The sequence below is a fragment of the Doryrhamphus excisus genome, chromosome 12 (assembly GCF_030265055.1).
Source record: "Doryrhamphus excisus isolate RoL2022-K1 chromosome 12, RoL_Dexc_1.0, whole genome shotgun sequence".
NCBI lineage: Eukaryota > Metazoa > Chordata > Actinopteri > Syngnathiformes > Syngnathidae > Doryrhamphus > Doryrhamphus excisus.
The window spans coordinates 15,495,980-15,514,742 of NC_080477.1; the positions used below are offsets into that span (position 1 = coordinate 15,495,980).

Here is an 18,763-nt window from a genome sequence, read left to right on the forward strand (position 1 = left end):
AAACTGCCCCTCTGTGACATCACAAAGGGCCAGTTTTATCACACCTTTTGAAACAGAGCGTTTTGAGCCATGCCAAATTTCTTTCAGGGCTCACTTCCACCTCATTATCTGAAACATCGTTTAACATGAGAATACAACATTTGTATTACATTTATAGGTCAGAAAAGTGGAAAAAGCATAATAGGTTGCCTTTAAGAAATAAAAGGCTTCATTATCTATAAAATTAAATCAATTGGTCATTTGTTATTCAGTGAAATGTTTTATTTTTTCTTGGGAATTTATTAATGCTCTTTAACCCGGCAAAATTAAGTGTTTTCCAATTATTCAATTACTAAAAAATTGGATAGCTATAGCCCTATTTTCAGGTAAATATATACTATATGGGTACGTTTCTGTCAAAGTGAAAGTTATGCTTGAAACATAAACGGTAGAAACATACTTTTTTGAATGAAAGATGAGTCTAATCTTTCTTTTGGTATACACCATGACTATATAGCCCAAGAACACAATATTCTGTATGCCTTGAAAAATCAGTCAAACGGCATGCACAACATCCATTCCATGCGGAAGTGGTACGTTTTTGGCTTCTTCCTTTGTCCTCTTCCACTCTGTTTGAAACACTTTTAAGTTTAGAACAAATAAATTTGAGGGTAACCAGTTAGCTCAGTAGCTTATGTCCTTGTGGCGATCAGCAGTGCAGCAGTTTGCGTTTGTCATTAATGTGTGCCTCTGTTTGTGTCCAGGTAAGGTCCGCTGGCAGGACTTTGACCAGGATCTGTATGTCGGAGCTACGGTGGTTCGGCCGGGTCAGGACCCGTATGCCAGAAATAAGTTCAACCAGGTGGAGAGTGATAAGCTCCGTATGGACAGAGCCGTGCCGGATACCAGACACGACCAGTACGTATGTTTACAAATGTATAGAACGCTTTGCCTTTGAACAGTTTGATGCACACAAACCTTTTGTGCATGTCTGTTTGACTAATTTTTTCAAGAATGATAAGATCGTGTGGAAACGCCCTCCATTGTGGTGGTGAGCCAAACGACATCAGGCAGTAGCAGCAGAGTCCAAACAATGTACACTGACCGCACCTACTAAAACTCACAAGCAGTTGGTGAAGGCCTGAAGATAGATCACAGCACAATTCATTTAATTCAGTTTTAATTTTATATCTCACCAAATCGCAACACTTTTTTTTACTGGTACTGATCACATTGGCTCCATTTAAGTGATTTAATTTGTCCTTTGTTTTCTGAGAATTAGTCATTAGTTGTTATTCTACTTATGTGGACATACCTAAGTAGAATAACACATAATAAACACATAGCCAAAACCCAGCAGCCCTCAGTATTGGGGTAATGTGGTTTTAAAAGGTTACTAATTGGTGCTGGAGGTTCCTTAATGTCTTTTACCTTGACAAGCCCATGTCCTATTAACTCTGTCATCATGATTGACTGTGGCTCATAGTTTCATTTTGGCAGTATGAACAGGATTTGTTAGACAGCACTCATTTGAAGGCCTAATACTCAGAAAAATGGGAAAGTCAAACAAAATCAGTGAAGCTGTAAGAAGGGAAATTAAAAATATTATATTTATACAACATGAGGCGGCACGGCAGTCGAGTGGTTAGCACGCAGACCTCACAGCTAGGAGACCAGGGTTCAATTCCACCCTTCACCCTCGGCCATCTCTGTGTGGAGTTTGCATGTTCTCCCGTGCATGCGTGGGTTTTCTCCGGGTACTCCGGTTTCCTCCCGCATTCCAAAAACATGCTAGGTTAATTGGCGACTCCAAATTGTCCATAGGTATGAATGTGAGTGTGAATGGTTGTTTGTCGATATGTGCCCTGTGATTGGCTGGCGACCAGTCCAGGGTGTACCCCGCCTCTCGCCCCAAGACAGCTGGGATAGGCTCCAGCACCCCCGCGACCCTCGTAAGGAAAAGCGGCAGAAAATGAATGAATATTTATACAAGGTTTAAAAAATTGCATTTCTAAACAACTGTAACTGATCTTTGGTTCACTAAGATGACCCAACCTGTCACCCTCAGATGAAAGGAAATTGGTTTGAATATGCAGAAACAACCCAACCATCTTCCATGTACTTTCCTGCACAATTTTTCTATTCCAATATCTAAAAGCTGTACAAATAGTGCTCATGGTGTTAAGTTACGTTCCATAAAGTTAAATACCTTATTCTTTCCCCCTCAATCGTACTGTTATCACCTGGGATGCAAAATGATTTACAATATTCCCGCTCCCTGAAGTCGTTTCATTTCAGCAGGAGGATTAGCATCTGCTTTATCACATCTCTCCACCACATTGTACTTCATTTGTTAACATTTTCCTAGTGATGCTGATCTTGCTTTTAAAGCCCATTAAACAAACACTATGTGCTCTCTGTGTTTGCTGCCAACACTCCTCTGTGTCTATTCATCACTGGTTTTATTCTCGCACTTTCAGGCCAGCCGTACACACACATAAACACACAGAGTGTTTTTCGAGTGACAGCGGTCTGGCTTCACTGATGCACTTACCTTACGTGGCCAGCTGAAGCCATTAGCCTACTAAAAGAGCATGGATGTGTCTCCTATTGATTTTACTAGTGATTTGACCACTTGCCAAGAGTACCGCCTCTGTGAACGTTGCTTTTTTTGTATACACGATCAGAAGAAGCTATATGTTTGTTTGATTAACCCTAATATAAGACCATATATTACTTCCAAGAAGAAAAGGCAGGTCATCTTCTATAGCCCCGAAGTCAGTCAGAGCTTTTCTTCCTTTCACTCACAAACGCACCGTCATAAGTCCCACTGGGAAAAGATATCTTGAACAATGAGGAGTTCATTCATTCATTCATGCATTTTCTACCGCTTATCCTCATGAGGGTCACAGGCGTGCTGGAGCCTATCCCAGCACGGTACACCCTGGACTGGTCATGAGGACGAGTTATAATGCAAATTTTAAGATAATGGTAATCAAGGAAATAGCGAAACTGATGTTTTTTATTGAGGTTTGTCTATAGAAATATTTTTAAACAACAGATTTTGAAAGATGTGGCCATCGTGTATGCGGGTCAATAGTGTGACTCAAACGTAAATAGTCTTTTTCTGGCACTGGTGAATTTAGAGACACTAATTGAAGCTTGATTAAGTGACATATTGACTATTTAAAAGTCAATAATAATGCTAGAACAGGCACATTGTTCTCTCTGTCTCTCTCTCTCTCTCTCTCTCTCTCTCTCTCTATCACAAATACACACACATACACACACAAATCCATTTACCACACCTTCACTTTCAATTGTGCACACTCGCATCAAATGCCATCTCCTGTCTTTTTAATTGGATGTTTGCAGTGGTCAGGTCAGACGTGTTGAGAGGTGGTTGCTAATGATGTCATGATTCTCTTTCTTCTTCGGTCTTGTTGCTTCTTCCTCAGCTCTCTGTTCTCCACTCTAAATCAGAGCTGGATGGGTCTCTGGTGAAAACTAATGTCAATCCTATCTCCAGTCACACGTGCGGGTGTATGCACCTAAGTGTTAGTGTGCACTGAACCCTATTTATTGTGTTCACTAGAGCATTCCTACTTCACGTCGTTACTTGCGTGCAAATGCATGAGGGAACGCATCTGCTTGCTTGTTGTCTCATTCTGTGTGTGTGTGTGTGTGTGTATGCATATAGTTGCAGACACAAGCAATGGAAGTCAGACCTACCAGCTTCGAGTGTAGTCATCACCTTCCACAATGAAGCCCGTTCCGCCCTGCTGCGCACCGTTGTCAGGTAACATAACACATTCCGTTGGCGTCCTCTTAAACAAATCTAAATAGAGTATCTGAATCTAAATGTTTGATTTTTTTTTTTCATGTTTGCTACAGCGTCTTGAAGAAAAGTCCAGCTCATTTGGTCAAGGAGATCATCTTGGTTGATGACTACAGTGATAATCGTAAGTATTGTTTACAAACACAATGTACGCACCTATGGATATACATAATAATCAATTATTTACCCTTTAAATGATTGTGTAGAATTAATATTTTATTACCAAGTAATTGCCTCAACTATTAGTAGATTTTGGGTCGTAAACTGGCTCTGCAATTTTGTGTGCATCCATGTTAATGTTGACTGTTAATGACATTTGTGGCACCCCCTTGTGAGCTGTGCTGGTGAGTTGTGAAACGACAAGTCAGTCCGATTTGTGGGGGTAAATTTGGGGTTTCATAACAGCGCCACCATGTTGGAATAATATTAGCACAGGAAGCGCTGTAGGGCACCCTTTTGTGGAGTTGTCTAGGAGTTGAAGAGGAAGCGTTAGCAGCTGTGGGATGGCATGCATTTCCCAGCATGCTTTGCTATAGTTAACATGATCACTTTAGACTTAGTCTTAGTCTTTTGCCTGTTTAAGGTGTTATTTTGTACAGACAGGTTGTAATAGTTAAAGTGTTGCTGTTTTTGTCACATACAGGAGTTCAGTTGATGAACAGAATAGTCTATCGAGAAAGTTCAGTGACATCCTTACATGAGCCGCTAGTATGCTGATTTCAAATGATCCATGAGCTGTTTTATGTGTTTGTTACAGCTGAGGATGGAGCGCTACTTGGCAAAATGGAGAAAGTCCGCGTGTTGAGAAACGACCGCAGAGAAGGTAATTAAGAGCAAGATTTTTTTTCTCGAGAGAAACCTCTGGGTGCTGTTCTTTCTTTTATATCATCTGTCTTATGCGGTGTTTGTAACCAAATGTTTCTATTCAGGACTGATGCGCTCAAGGGTTCGTGGTGCTGATGCTGCCACTGCACCAGTCCTCACTTTCCTAGACTCACACTGTGAATGTAATGACCACTGGCTCGAGCCACTCCTGGAGAGAGTAGCTGAGGTGCATACACACACATGCACGAACACACACACACACACACCCTGTGTATTTTATCCTACTTCCTATCGTCTTAACATTTGACCATACACTGTTAGAAATGACAGAAGTAAACACATGTGCTATCTTTAGCTTACCCTGTTGTTGTGCCTTAGCTGTGGACACTGCAGTATTATACTCCACTATATTAGGTACACCTTTACAGTATAATGATAGCCACTACAAGAGCTGTATAAAATAATATGCATTTACAAAGTTATTACTGCTCAATTTTGATTGATGCTGTTGGAGAGCTTTTGATTTAACATCCATTTCTTCCAGCTGAGGGAACTCGAGGAGAATATGTTACATTTTTATTTTAATATCATTAAGATTTTTTGGGATTGAATTGGTTCTGTTGAACCACTGCACAACTCACTACAAAAACAGTAGCAAGTATATAATGAGTATGCCCATTGGGATACATTGTGGTTGTCTGCCACCATGCATCAACCATAGCCTATTAATATTTCACCACTCTCCTGTAAGTAACCAAACATTACAAATAGCTCTCATGCAGTATAGCTGTACACCACAATAACAATTCCAAAACTTTTTTGATCATGCCGTTGCAGAGCTGACAATGTGTACGCATTTTGTTGGACGTTATTTCCTGTGTAAAGGACATGTTTGCTCATCTTTTATCTTCTTGGAAGCGGTGTTAATTACACCTTTTCAAAACAGTCTGGTTGGTTACATAGATGCAATATCCTATCACTTGGCTTTCATTCATCCAGCTGTCTTCACTTCTTGTCAGAAAAATACACAATCTAAGCCACTAAAACGCCCTCAAAATGTCACTAACACACTGGAATAATTTGTGCGTGGGAGTGAGTATTTTTTTGTTTTCATTGCCTCTCGGCAAGTTCAAAACAAGCTGCATCACAGCGCAGCTCATTTTTTCATCACATAATTTGGTTATTTATATCTGGTTGATTTTCTGGCCTTCTTTACACAAAGGTCAGAGGTCAGGCTTGAACCCACCGCGGAACTGACAAGCTTGTCATGTTCAGCATGCGCTTTAGTCTTGACGGTGTTCTGTAGAAGGAAAGTGTTTCAGAAAGTGTCATATGTATTACTTTAATTGATCCTAATGGGGGCTTGTTTTCAGTGTCGTACAAGTTGTTTTATGCAGAAAATGCTTTTAAATAAGATCCGCAACAATAACTACTGGATAATAACTACTGGATGAATTCACCAGTGAGATTCATTAGATGATAATACACACAAAGGGCATCAGAAAAATCTTCATTATGGAATTCATCTTCACCTTAAGTTGTTTTGACAACAATGTTAAATATTTATCTGTATTAGACCCCTGGTCTTTGTCATTGCAGTGTTCTGCCAGTTGGCTTTTCTGGGCTTTAGTTGGCATTCTAAATAATGAAACACTCCAAACAACAGAGTGAAACCTTATGTGTTTATATCAGAATGCCTCCACCCTGAATGAAGAAACTCCCTCTGAGCAGTTTCTCTTATTGTTGAAATTGAGTGCTTTATTCACATTTTTCTCAAATAAACACAGAATAAATAAACACAGAATTATCGCCTTCTTTTCCAGGATAAGACCAGAGTGGTATCTCCCATAATTGATGTCATCAACATGGACAACTTCCAGTATGTGGGAGCCTCAGCTGATCTCAAAGGAGGTACGTTGCATGTGATGCGTTCAATGTCAAGTGTACCTTCCAGTTTTTGCAGCTGCACCATCATTTTGTGGTTTAGATGCATAGACTCTTCTGACAACTCAACTAAAATCTGTCAGTTTACTGGACATACAAACACTGCAACTATATAAATGCATTCTGTCCGTGTCTGCAATGTTTAGGTTTTGACTGGAATCTGGTCTTTAAATGGGATTACATGACTCTGGACCAGAGACGAGCAAGACAAGGCAACCCCATCGCCCCCATAAAGTAAGACACGTATATTTTAAAGTTTTTTTTTGTGAGAGTGTAGTCCAAAATCTCGCCTTGATGCTGGAATTTCGACAGTTTAAAAGTGCTATTAGTAAGCCCTGTTTTGTATGTTTGTTGTGGACTTTATTCACTATTTTCGTATACTTACTCGCACCTTTCTGGTATCTCTTGTATGTCTTGTGATATCAGATCAGTTTTGTCCTGATTTTTCCTGTCACTCCTTGCAGGACTCCCATGATAGCTGGAGGTCTGTTTGTCATGGATAAGGAATACTTTGAGCATCTTGGGAAGTACGACATGATGATGGATGTTTGGGGAGGAGAAAATTTGGGTGAGTGCAACATCAAGTCAGCTAGTTACAACTCGCAATGCATTCGACATCATATGGGCAAAAGTATTTGGACACATAGTCATAACATTCTACACTCTATGTGTACTTGGAACAGAAAATTCCCCTTTCCAACTGTTCCCCCAAACCTGAAGCCTACAGTTGTCCAATGTGTCTTGCTAAGATAATAATAAATATTCAGGTGAGGCTAAGGGGTCCTCGAAAACCCCTAAAAGGCATGCTTTGTCGTTCTAATGAATGCCATAAATCCATTTTCTCCCTCTCACTTTACTCCAAATGAATTACTGAATTTGTCACGCTCACAGCTGTCAGACGTAGGCATTCCTCTTTTATGGGATTTTTAATGAACTCAGACAATTCACACACTTGTTTTATCACTTATTCAGCTGAAGAAAATGTCAGAGGGAACTTGACACTGTCACCACATTGAAAACATTTATGAGGTGCTGATATCCCGCCGCTTGCAATAATCCAATGTTTGTTTATGGACCCGCTTGTGTTGTGTTTCAGAGATCTCATTTCGTGTGTGGCAGTGCGGCGGAAGTCTGGAAATCATCCCGTGCAGCCGAGTTGGACACGTGTTCAGAAAGCAACACCCGTATACGTTCCCTGGCGGCAGCGGCACTGTCTTTGCAAGGTGACGCACACACACTCACAGTAGACCACAAGCTACCAATTACAGTCTCCCTTTAATGACATTCATTAAGACTGTTTAGGCAGTGAAATTGCAGCGTTTTGGAATGATGTCATTATTCGTTAATGTTTGGCTGCTAAAGCCCAAAATCCAATTACACACTTAATATCCAGCAGTAACATATTCACACACCTACTGTATATTAGATGTTCATTAAGCTTTTCTCATCTCATTAGAGGAATTCATTGAATTGCTCAGGCAGTGCGGCATCAATATGGTGCATACTTGAAAATAGCCAAATGATGCATTTAAATTGAGTTCACTGGCAAGTTAGTATTTGTCACATGAGGTGGTGAACACATTCTTACATTTTTGTTTCAATGAGAACTAAACAGTATGGACTCTTAGACCCCTCTTAGAATCAGTTCAAAACATAAATGAACAGTAAAACCTCACTGGTTCAGTAGGAAATAATAAAAATAGAAATATTCTAATCTGACTATACAGTGTTTCAAGTAACATTTTGACATTTTATTTATTTATTTATTTTTATATTTAACAAAACGTCAACAGCAATACAAACACAATCAAAAACAAAAAGGGGGCACTGGACATACACATCACACAATTTGTTTATCCCACATTCCCTGTCATGGTGCAATTTGAGTAATTTCCTTGAGTTTGTCCGTGAACAGTGTCCATTTCACCCATTTTTCTCCACACATGTCTTCTTCAGTCCTCAATCTATGTGTTAACAGTTCCATGTCATGTATTGCGTTACATTTTGACATTTTTAACTTGTCAAATGTAAAAAAATAAGTCAATAGTAAACTTAAAAGTGTCATGTCAAACACGTAAAGGTGTGTCATGGTGCTGATTCGCCTCACATATTTCAAATGTTTTAATATTGTCAGTTCACACACAAGTGTAAAAAGAAGTTAACTACTCTAAAAGAAGAAGTTAACCACTGGTTAGTCCCCAGGGACGACTTTCACTCTTACATGTATGAATTTGTCCTACTCAGCATGCAATTTATGTCTTGAATACCCTCGTATGCTTCACTGGTGTCTATTTTGTTGCATTTTGCTGGTTTCAACATTCCTGTCCACCAGTCTCGGGGCATGACTGAAAATAATTGAGAACCACTGCTCTAGCCGCACAACATGCCAAAACATCAGTAATGGTCATTAAATATGCACTAGCAGAGTGATACACACCATTTATACACCTCTATAATGAAGAATCATTGTGAACTACAGCGGCATGCATCTGAACCTTAATTGGATGTCTTCCCCTTCACTGGAGAAACATCCGGACGTGCTGTTGATCCTATGTAGTCAGGTTGTGACCGAGCCGGGTGCCCTGCACTTGGGTTGAGAAACAGTGTGTTCAGCCAACATCTTCTAAAACAGCATGTCATGCGAGAATTTAGCCTGAAATGAACTCTTCTTGTTTAAATTTTTAAATGCATCCGCCGTTGCCCCTCTGCAGTCATTGCGGCTTGGAATGATGATGATGATGGTGGTGATTTCAGCTTTTATTGTGTGTTTGAAGGTATACCTGCACAATCTAATGACATTCAATACAGCAACTGTATCAATAATTCTCCATTTACAGATAATATTGGTGATATGTCAGATTCTTTGTTTGTAGTTTGCATTCATGTAGAACTGCTGCTTCTATGGTTTTTGATATAATTCTGAATTTCTTGTGTATGCAAGTAATGCAGCGGCTAGTGATTGTTCGACTCGACTGAATTTGAAACCAGATTCACCCTCTACTTGCATTCTAGCGGTGCCCTTTACAAAGTCAATATAAGTGTCTTAATTACAATTTATGGCGACCTTAGGCTCTATCCAGAAATGCAGTTTTATATAATATACCAGCAATATATTGAACACTTAAAATGGCTCACAGTTGTACAACCAAATTATCCACCAAACTGCAATTAGTGTGAATCCAGTTTAACAGCTGTCTGTGACATCATTAGTAAATAATGTAAATGTGGCAAAATAGCTTCAGGCAGAGTGTCAACGCTTTGCTTTGCCTGGCAACCCCTACAGAAAGCAGTAACTGGAGAAATAAACAATCCCTTGTGATTGTCCAGACAGGGTAAGTCTGCCCTCTAAAGGCTGTATTGATGTAGGGAAACTTACATTTAATGCTTTATTTATCTTTACCTATTTAGCCTTTTTCCCTATGAACACATACTAGCAGATGGTAACCTGGCACATATTAAGCACAGGGAGTGGACACACTGATTAAACTATTCCCTTTGCTGTCTTCCTTCCTTCCTTCCTTCCTTCCTTCCTTCCTTCCTTCTATCTCAGGAACACACGGAGAGCTGCTGAGGTGTGGATGGACGAGTACAAAAACTTCTACTACGCTGCAGTCCCCTCGGCGAGAAATGTGCCCTACGGAAAGTAAGTGCTTGTCTTCAAACGCACCACAGCGCATGGACTTACTAATTAGCCCACCAGTCTTTTCCCAAAATGTGTTTGGCGGCCAAATGCCTGATTTGGCTGACTGCAAGGCTGCTACATTATTTGATCTGTGCTGCTGGGAAGTGTTCTAATTTGCTTCAAAGTCTATGAAAGCCTCATGCAAACGATGGATGGATAATTGAACAGTTTTTAGGCGATGGCTTACAGTCTCCATCATCTTCGCTTTCTTGCTTGTTGATGCGGAGGATATCACTGGTGAAATGTTGCTCGACTGTGTGAATTTACATAGCACTCACATGATCCCTAACACAAGAGTGTCAACACTGCTGCTGCTATAATTGGGGATCCATAATCTACAACATCAATGATGCCTTTGATAGCCTAAATTTTGTTAGACATGTTCTGTTGATAATATTGAATATTTATTTTTTACAATGGGTGTTGGAAGGATTAAATGTTGATTATAAACATCCATCCATTTTCTAAATTTTGTTAGCATGTCATGTTCTGTTGATAATATTGAATATTTATTTTTTACAATGGGTGTTGGAAGGATTAAATGTTGATTATAAACATCCATCCATTTTCTAAATTTTGTTAGCATGTCATGTACTGTTGATAATATTGAATATTTATTTTTTACAATGGGTGTTGGAAGGATTAAATGTTGATTATAAACATCCATCCATTTTCTACACCGCTTATCCTCACTAGGGTCGTGGGTATGCTGGAGCCTATCCCAGCTGTCTTTGGGTGAGAGGCGGGGTACACACTGGACTGGTTGCCAGCCAATCACAGGGCACATATAGACAAACAACCATTCACACCTTATCAGATCAGGTTGTATTGTGTTGAGCTTTATTCGCTTTTTAACTGTGCTTGTCCATATTACCCAACATTATGGAGTGGGATAGGATGACACAAACATGAGCAACACTAGCATAGTATTGTAAGTTATGGTGCTAACATTACAGTCACATTTTAACCATAACATCATGGTAGGTTGGCTGAAGGAAAAACAAAATGATCAAACTTTCAGCTCCCATGAGCTCCGGGCTTTATTTTCAAGCTTCAAGAGTCTGTGGTAATTATAAACATTGTTTTGGAATTACATTTACACGCTATTGTTTGTGGCGCAAAAGCACTGGAGAACGCTGATAGAAGATTCTGAAAATGAAGTCTTTTGTCACATTGTAGGAGCATTATTTGCCATCTCCCCGAAAGGGACAGACATGCCACAGGCTTCTGTAGTCCTTGCCATGAATGGGCCTGTAATTTAACCACAAACACAGCTTTTATCATGATTGACAAGCCTCTTATATTCTCTGTCTCAGCATACAGAGTCGTTTGGATATGAAGAAGCATTTAGCCTGTAAGCCCTTCAAATGGTACCTGGAGAATGTTTACCCTGAGCTGCGGTAAGATGATGACTGGATTCCATTTCATATTCATGCAAGTGTGCTGTCACAGCACAAAATTTCAGAACTATAATTTTGTGTATGTGTGTTTAGGGTCCCTGATCACCAGGACATTGCCTTTGGAGCATTACAACAAGGAGGAAACTGCCTAGACACCTTGGGCCATTTTGCGGATGGCGTAGTGGGTGTTTATGAGTGCCACAACGCCGGTGGAAACCAGGTAGTGTTACCACGACAACACACACAGGTCAGCCCGTCTAAACTCTGCTTGGGGGAAAGATGGTGGCACTGGTGGTGGGATATGTATTAAAAATCCAAATTAAGAGACATTTAATCACCCCTTTGCGAAATAGCAACATACTCGAGCAAGCTGTTGCTGCAGTATCACATCTCTAGGTCAACTTAGGAGACGTCTCAAGGGTATCAGAATGCAGTGTGTGTGTGCATTTGAATGTGTGTTTGTGTGTGTGTCTGCAGTGTCTTCATCTCTGCATGTTTTCTCTTAAAATAGAAAATCAGTGATGGGATGTCTTTGCTACAATAAATGTACATTCAGCGTAATTAATTTTTATTAATATTCATTCATTCATTCATTTTCTACCGCTTTTCCTCACGAGGGTCGCAGGGGTGCTGGAGCCTATCCCAGCTGTCTTCGGGCGAGAGGCAGGGTACACCCTGGACTGGTTGCCAGCCAATCACAGGGCACATATAGACAAACAACCATTCACACTCACATTCATACCTATGGACAATTTGGAGTCTGCAATTAACCTAGCATGTTTTTGGAATGTGGGAGGAAACCGGAGTACCCGGAGAAAACCCACACATGCACGGGGAGAACATGCAAACTCCACACAGAGATAGCCGAGGGTGGAATTGAACCCTGGTCTCCTAGCTGTGAGGTCTGCGCACTAACCACTTGACCGCCGTGCCGCCTTTATTAATATTTATTATTTTTATTTATTATTTTTTTATTTTACTAAGACTATGTGGCCATTTGTTTGAACATTTTGAACACTTGCCTCTCTCCCTGCTGGTACTGTGCATCACTATGGTAGTAGTTTCTTTCAGTACTGCACTGCATCATAATGAGAGCTGTTTCTACTATTCTGGTTAACCTATTTAGCTTTGTCTTGGGGTCTCGCCTCGGGGTCCAATGTTCCCACCTTTTTGTGAGAGAGAACAAATCTGTAACTGTATTAATAACTGATGTGATATGGAGAGGGGGTAGGATTTAATAATCTCTGCTTCTTCCTGAGCAATGAATTGTGAATATGTGATGTATTTCAATGCAATAATGTATGCATGATTGAAATAGACTAGATACTTAGACTAGAAGCTAGCTACATGAATGCCCCAACATAGAAACGACTCTGTGTATACCGCAGTGCCCTTGCACACCTCTGCAAACTACACCCGCAGTCATAGTAAAATGAACCGGCCCAATTAAACAGGTCCCACATGTCCACTCTTCCCATTCATAACTCTCATTATATTTTTACATCTTTACATATGCATCATTTTTGCAGTTTGCATTTTCCTAGTAGGGTGTTGTTGTTGTTTTTTTTTGGGGGGGGGGGGGGTAGATGTAACTAATTTGGCACAACTTTAGTGCTCCTATCCTCTTTATGTGCCTTGAATTCTCATTAAAGGTTGTTGATGACAGCTTAAATATAACAAGGACATTTTGTTTTTTCATTGTGTAAATTGTAAAGCTCAGTGAAATATAATGAGAATATAGAAAAGAGTGCAATAAGCCTTAAGCTGTAATAGTCCAGCAACAGGGGGAATTTAAATTGTGTTTTTGGTGAATACTGATAAGACTGCATCACATAAAACTAAACTGTGTTTTGTGTCGAAGGAATGGGCCCTGACTAAGGATAAGTCAGTCAAACACATGGACCTGTGCTTGACTGTGGTGGACAGAGCGGCCGGCTCCCTCATCAAACTGCAAGGCTGTCGAGAGAACGACAGTAGACAGGTACTGGTCTGGTATCCGCTTGCGCCCGTTACGCATCCACATCCCTGTCCGTGACAGTCAACTATGTCGACTTAAAAGGGTTCCACTGTATTAACTGGACAGTCAAACATCGGTTTTTATACGCTCTAGTTTTTAGGTGATTTGCGGCTCTCTGAACAATGCCATTTGGCATTTATAGTTATTTTATATTCATTAATTCATTCATTCATTTTCTACCGCTTTTCCTCACGAGGGTCGCGGGGGTGCAGGAGCCTATCCCAGTTGTCTTTGGGCGAGAGGCGGGCTACACCCTGGACTGGTCACCAGCCAATCACAGGGCACATATAGACAAACAACCATTCACACTCACATTCATACCTATGAACAATTTGGAGTCGCCAATTAACCTAGCATGTTTTTGGAATGTGGGAGGAAACCGGAGAAAACCCACGCATGCACGGGGAGAACATGCAAACTCCACACAGAGATGGCCGAGGGTGGAATTGAACCCTGGTCTCCTAGCTGTGAGGTCTGCGCGCTAACCACTCGACTACCGTGCCGCCAGTTATTTTATATGTAAACTATAATTATTCTCTGAAGTTATTTGTTGTTCATATTGTTGGATTTACATAATTACCTATGGGAGAAACTGTTTTTGTACATCGGGACAACTTTTGGGACGTATGATTGACGTAAATCAAGGTTCCACTGTACAATATTTTTTTTCTTTTCTCCAATGCACTTGCATATCCATGCCTACAAAACACTCATGTCTATTTTTTCTGCTGACTCTGCAGAAATGGGAGCAGATCGAGTCCAACTCCAAGCTCCGTCACGTAGGCAGCAACCTGTGTCTGGACAGCCGCAGCGCCCGAATGGGGGGTCTTACTGTGGAGGTGTGCAGCCCCAACCTGAGCCAGCAGTGGAAGTTCACCCTCAATTTACAGTCATAGGGGTTCCCCCCTCCCCCGTGCCCTCCCAAGAGAAGAGCAGGACACACCAACAGACTCTTTAAAAGGTTTGGACGAGAAAGACAAACTTTGGTGGATGAACTGGTACATCTTGGTCCTCCTCAGGTCAGAGGTCATTTTTTTACAACCCCTCCCAACATGAAAACAGACAAACAGAGGGAGGCCCTTGTAGACCTTAAACAGGAAGTGACTGTTAGTCGGAGGGGCAGTGCTGGGAACGCTGAAGTTGATGATGAGGATAAAGGTGATAACGAAGGCCTTCCATCCAAACGACTACATACCTCAGTGTGTTTGTCATTGACCCTTCACAAGGCTAAATAACGTGTGAATTCTTCAAGGCTTTTCTTTTCTTGAATGCTGGGGAAAATGGACTCTAGTGGTTTTATTTTGTAATTATTTTTCTTATTGATCTTTTTCATTATTGTTTATTTCTGGAGCTTTTGCGGGAACATTTTTTCCCCCCCCACACAGAGACAGAACCTTTGAATCGGAGGAAACCAACTTGTGTTTTTCTTTTTTCTCCTTGTGTTTGAATCTCATGGGTTTACAGGATCAGCAGAGATGAAGTGAAGGGGAAAAAAATGAATTTTCTTCTTTTCCCTCACAGTTAAAGAGGAGATTTCCACAGCAGGCAATGGAGTTTTGGAGGATTTCATTGAACATTGGAGGGTTGTGGTCTCTCCTCAGGCTGCAGCAGTGGCTGCTGCACTTTACCATGCTTATTTTCCTCTTTCAAGCAACAACACACACCACAAATCTCTTAGCAGCTTCATTTTGTTTACTTCTCTCTAAGCAAATTGAAAAAGAAAAAAAAGAACACCCTCCAAAGGACACTAGAGGACTGATGTGATGTCTTCTCTTTACTCTTGCTGCTCTTCTTCTCCCCCCCGGGGGAGCGTTTTACACAACTTCTGTTTGCATTGCGATTTTATTTTCCTCACCACATCTAACTGAATTTGTGTTGTTTACTGTTGCAGCACTCTCTCTCTCTAGAGGTAACAGGAATAAATAAGGTAATCTCTATTGTAACCACCATCTCATATTAGTTTCTCTATTCTAGCCCTGACCTGTAGTGACCTTAACCAAGCACCACTGTTTGAGGCTGACGGGCTTCTGTGAACAACACTTATCAGGATGTGTTTTATTTATTGTAGCCCGCCGGGGCCAACTCAAACCGCCGCTGCAACAGAGATTTATTGTGAGCGCAACACGGGTCTCTCGGTTTTATATGAATCATGTTCACATTTTTTTGTGTTAATAACAGTGCTTGTCAGCATGTTTCAAGGATGGTATGGCTTTAGTTTTGATGACGTTTTTTCCCTCATAGATTCATTTTCATTGAGATAATCAAAAGTGCAAAAGTCTCAAGCCACTACAGTAGCTTTGCTTTAATGACCTCACAGGTATAATAGAGAGACCGACAAGATTTACACAACCGATTCTCAGTAATCAGGAAGCAGCATGCTAACTAACAGATTGGCATACAGATACATTCCACGTATATTTCCAATGGTGAGCCTTGGTGGGGGTCTGCTCTCTCAAGTGTTATTGTAGGTATATGTGGTCATTGAAGTATTGCTATAAAAGCATTACTAATCCAACCCCGTAATCAGGGAAAAAGCGGAAAGAAACAAACAAAATGGTGGCTGAAGACTTTTGCACAGCACTGTATCTGTACAGTATTATAAAGAAAGAATGATGCCTGCAATTATGCTTTCAAATTTTTACACCTGAGATGAGCTGTGTACCGTATTTTCCGGAGTATGAGTTGCTTCAGAACAGTCGCATTAGTCAAATAATGCGTCATGAAGAGGGGAAAAAAAACATGAGAACCATACTGGACCATATGTAGTATTTATTTATAAAGTTATTCAACAGAACTCAAGATCAAGAACAGACATTTAATTTGGAAAGGCAAGTTATTCAACTTCACACCAGCACACACAGCAAATAGGTGTCTGATAGGTATGTATGTATATGTAACATAACACATCAACTATACAATAACAACAGGCTGACTAGGTAGGCACATTAACATAACAAGCCACCAAATCCAATAAGCAAGTTCACCAAGCTCCCGATCTAATTCCACATCACTGAATGACAGGAGTTGCTACAACCCATTAGCTTCCATTACCATCGACAACCCTGAAGTGTGAATTATAGTCAGGAAAATACGGTATTCATGAGTTAAATGCAGGGATAAACAATGGCATCACAACTTAAATGTAGTGTTGAATAAAATCCCCAAAGATAAAGATAAATATAAGAACTATTGAATTGAATGAAATAGTTTTTTTTAGTAAGTGATGTAACAAAGGTTTTCTACTCAATGAGCCACTTAAGTTATTTAAGCATTGGATAATTTCTTGTATTACCAGTATAAAATATCATAGCAACTACAAGAACAGTCTACACAGGGTTTTTTTGGCCCCTCAAGAGAACATAAGGCTAAAAATCAATACAGAAAAATTAATTTTGTCTTTATTTTTCTTAAGTCCCCTCATTAAGTCTTCTGGCACCTCACGCTTTACATCTACTTCCACTCTGCAGAGAAATGGCAACCACTTTCTCACACTTTGTTACTAAGTTAAGAATCTGGCGGAGACAGCTGTTCATGTTGTTCATCTTTTTGTTGTTGTTGTTTATTTGCCTTTGTCTTAAACCTTTGTCACGGCGGCCATGCTGACACTGCAGCTAGCCTGCATGCAGAGCCTATCCTGACACTTGATAGGCTGCACGTGTTGCTATAGTGACCATATTGTACTGTACTCAAAATGCCCAAATACTGATTGATTGATGGAGGTTTCAAATTGAGTGTTTTTTTTTTTTTTATTTAAACCTGGACAATTTTTATCACATACACTGTACATTTATTTGTATCTTAAGAAGTTTTCTTTTTTTAAACATCAGTTTGGTATTTTAGGTAGCAAAATAAAAGCGAAGTCCCACATTAGTCATATTAGGAGGAAGTCATTCAGTTAATCTTGTTGCCATGGTGACGTCCCCACTCAAGATGTAGGGGAATAAAAGCTGTAGGTTGCAGTAATAATACCTTTTGAAAAGCAAGACGTGTGCAGCATTTTGCATATTTCCCCCAAATTATTTTTAAATCATAAATCATACTTTCCTTTAACATTTTCTCTGCTAGTCTACATGTACTTTTGCAGACTAATTTGTCCATAATTAATGTCCTACTTTGCACGTTTGGATTCAGGCTTCCTGTGGGATATTTACAAGGTTTAAGCGCCATCTCCTGGCATAAAGTAGCAACTGGAAGAGACACTGAAAGAAATCAAGCCAGCAAAACCTGTGAAGAACCAACACACAGTCTCAAGCAGTGTTGTTATAAATAGCTTTTATTAACTGTTTTGCACATACCAGAATTACCATGGCAACACAGACTGCTGTTCTTTAACTAGTGTGAATATAAAACAAAAAAAACAACTCGACAAAACAAAGGACAAAATTGCAACAACAGATTTGGATTAGATTATGAAATGTTTACATCTTTAGCACCATGTGCCAAAGTTTCTTTGAGGTTGAATGGGAATGGTTTTTCACAGGGTATAAAACCTCTCAGTTTGGTGGTTTCATGTTTTAACATTTGTGGCACCCAAAGCATGCAGTCATTTATTTGAATTGTGTGGACATGATCAAGGTTTAAAGATCAAAACTTGCCTACCACTTTAAACTGTCATCAACCAGTAGTCACATTTACAATCACTGAAAGGAAGAAATTGTTTACTGAGAGAAATGTCACTTTGAGTCTTACTAAGGTGGTAACTCTGCGCGCAAGTGTAAAAGTGTATATTTTTGTATATACCTACACCCTAATGTGTGTACATGATGTACATATACGAACAGTGTACTCGGTCGCAGGTTCCTAGTATTGTTGTCACACTGTACAGCGCTTCTAACTGTTCCCTCTTTTATAGACACTGCAGACTTTGAATGAGGAGAAATGACTAACTTAAATAAAAGCATTTGTATACATACAGTACATTGAACAGAGTGGAGTATTTTCTTCTACGTTTGTACATCTATTTTCTGTCCCAGCTGACTTTGGGCGAGTGGCAATCGCAGGGCCACAACACAAAAAAGTCCAAAAAATTCAAGCCTGCAAGACCCTGTGTGGGGAAAAAGTGATTGCTCCCCCCTGTT

The 18,763-nt window shown here is 40.1% G+C and overlaps 1 protein-coding gene across 2 annotated transcripts in view; it reads left to right on the top strand.

The window, feature by feature from the left end:
• The window catches only part of galnt2 (UDP-N-acetyl-alpha-D-galactosamine:polypeptide N-acetylgalactosaminyltransferase 2), a 46,479-nt gene extending 27,862 nt beyond the window's left edge, over positions 1-18,617 (top strand). Inside the window, exons 3-16 of one of the 2 annotated variants that reach the window (XM_058088862.1) lie at positions 744-897; positions 3,680-3,778; positions 3,874-3,941; positions 4,575-4,640; positions 4,747-4,868; positions 6,466-6,553; positions 6,733-6,820; positions 7,051-7,154; positions 7,683-7,809; positions 10,137-10,229; positions 11,585-11,668; positions 11,762-11,888; positions 13,530-13,649; positions 14,426-18,616. In XM_058088862.1, coding sequence (XP_057944845.1) covers positions 744-897; positions 3,680-3,778; positions 3,874-3,941; positions 4,575-4,640; positions 4,747-4,868; positions 6,466-6,553; positions 6,733-6,820; positions 7,051-7,154; positions 7,683-7,809; positions 10,137-10,229; positions 11,585-11,668; positions 11,762-11,888; positions 13,530-13,649; positions 14,426-14,581 — 1,496 coding nt within the window. In that variant the 3' untranslated portion in view covers positions 14,582-18,616. Of the gene's footprint in view, positions 1-743; positions 898-3,679; positions 3,779-3,873; positions 3,942-4,574; positions 4,641-4,746; positions 4,869-6,465; positions 6,554-6,732; positions 6,821-7,050; positions 7,155-7,682; positions 7,810-10,136; positions 10,230-11,584; positions 11,669-11,761; positions 11,916-13,529; positions 13,650-14,425 lie in introns of both variants that reach the window. The other variant, XM_058088863.1, reaches the window with a different exon arrangement.
• The last annotated feature ends 146 nt before the right edge of the window (positions 18,618-18,763 follow it).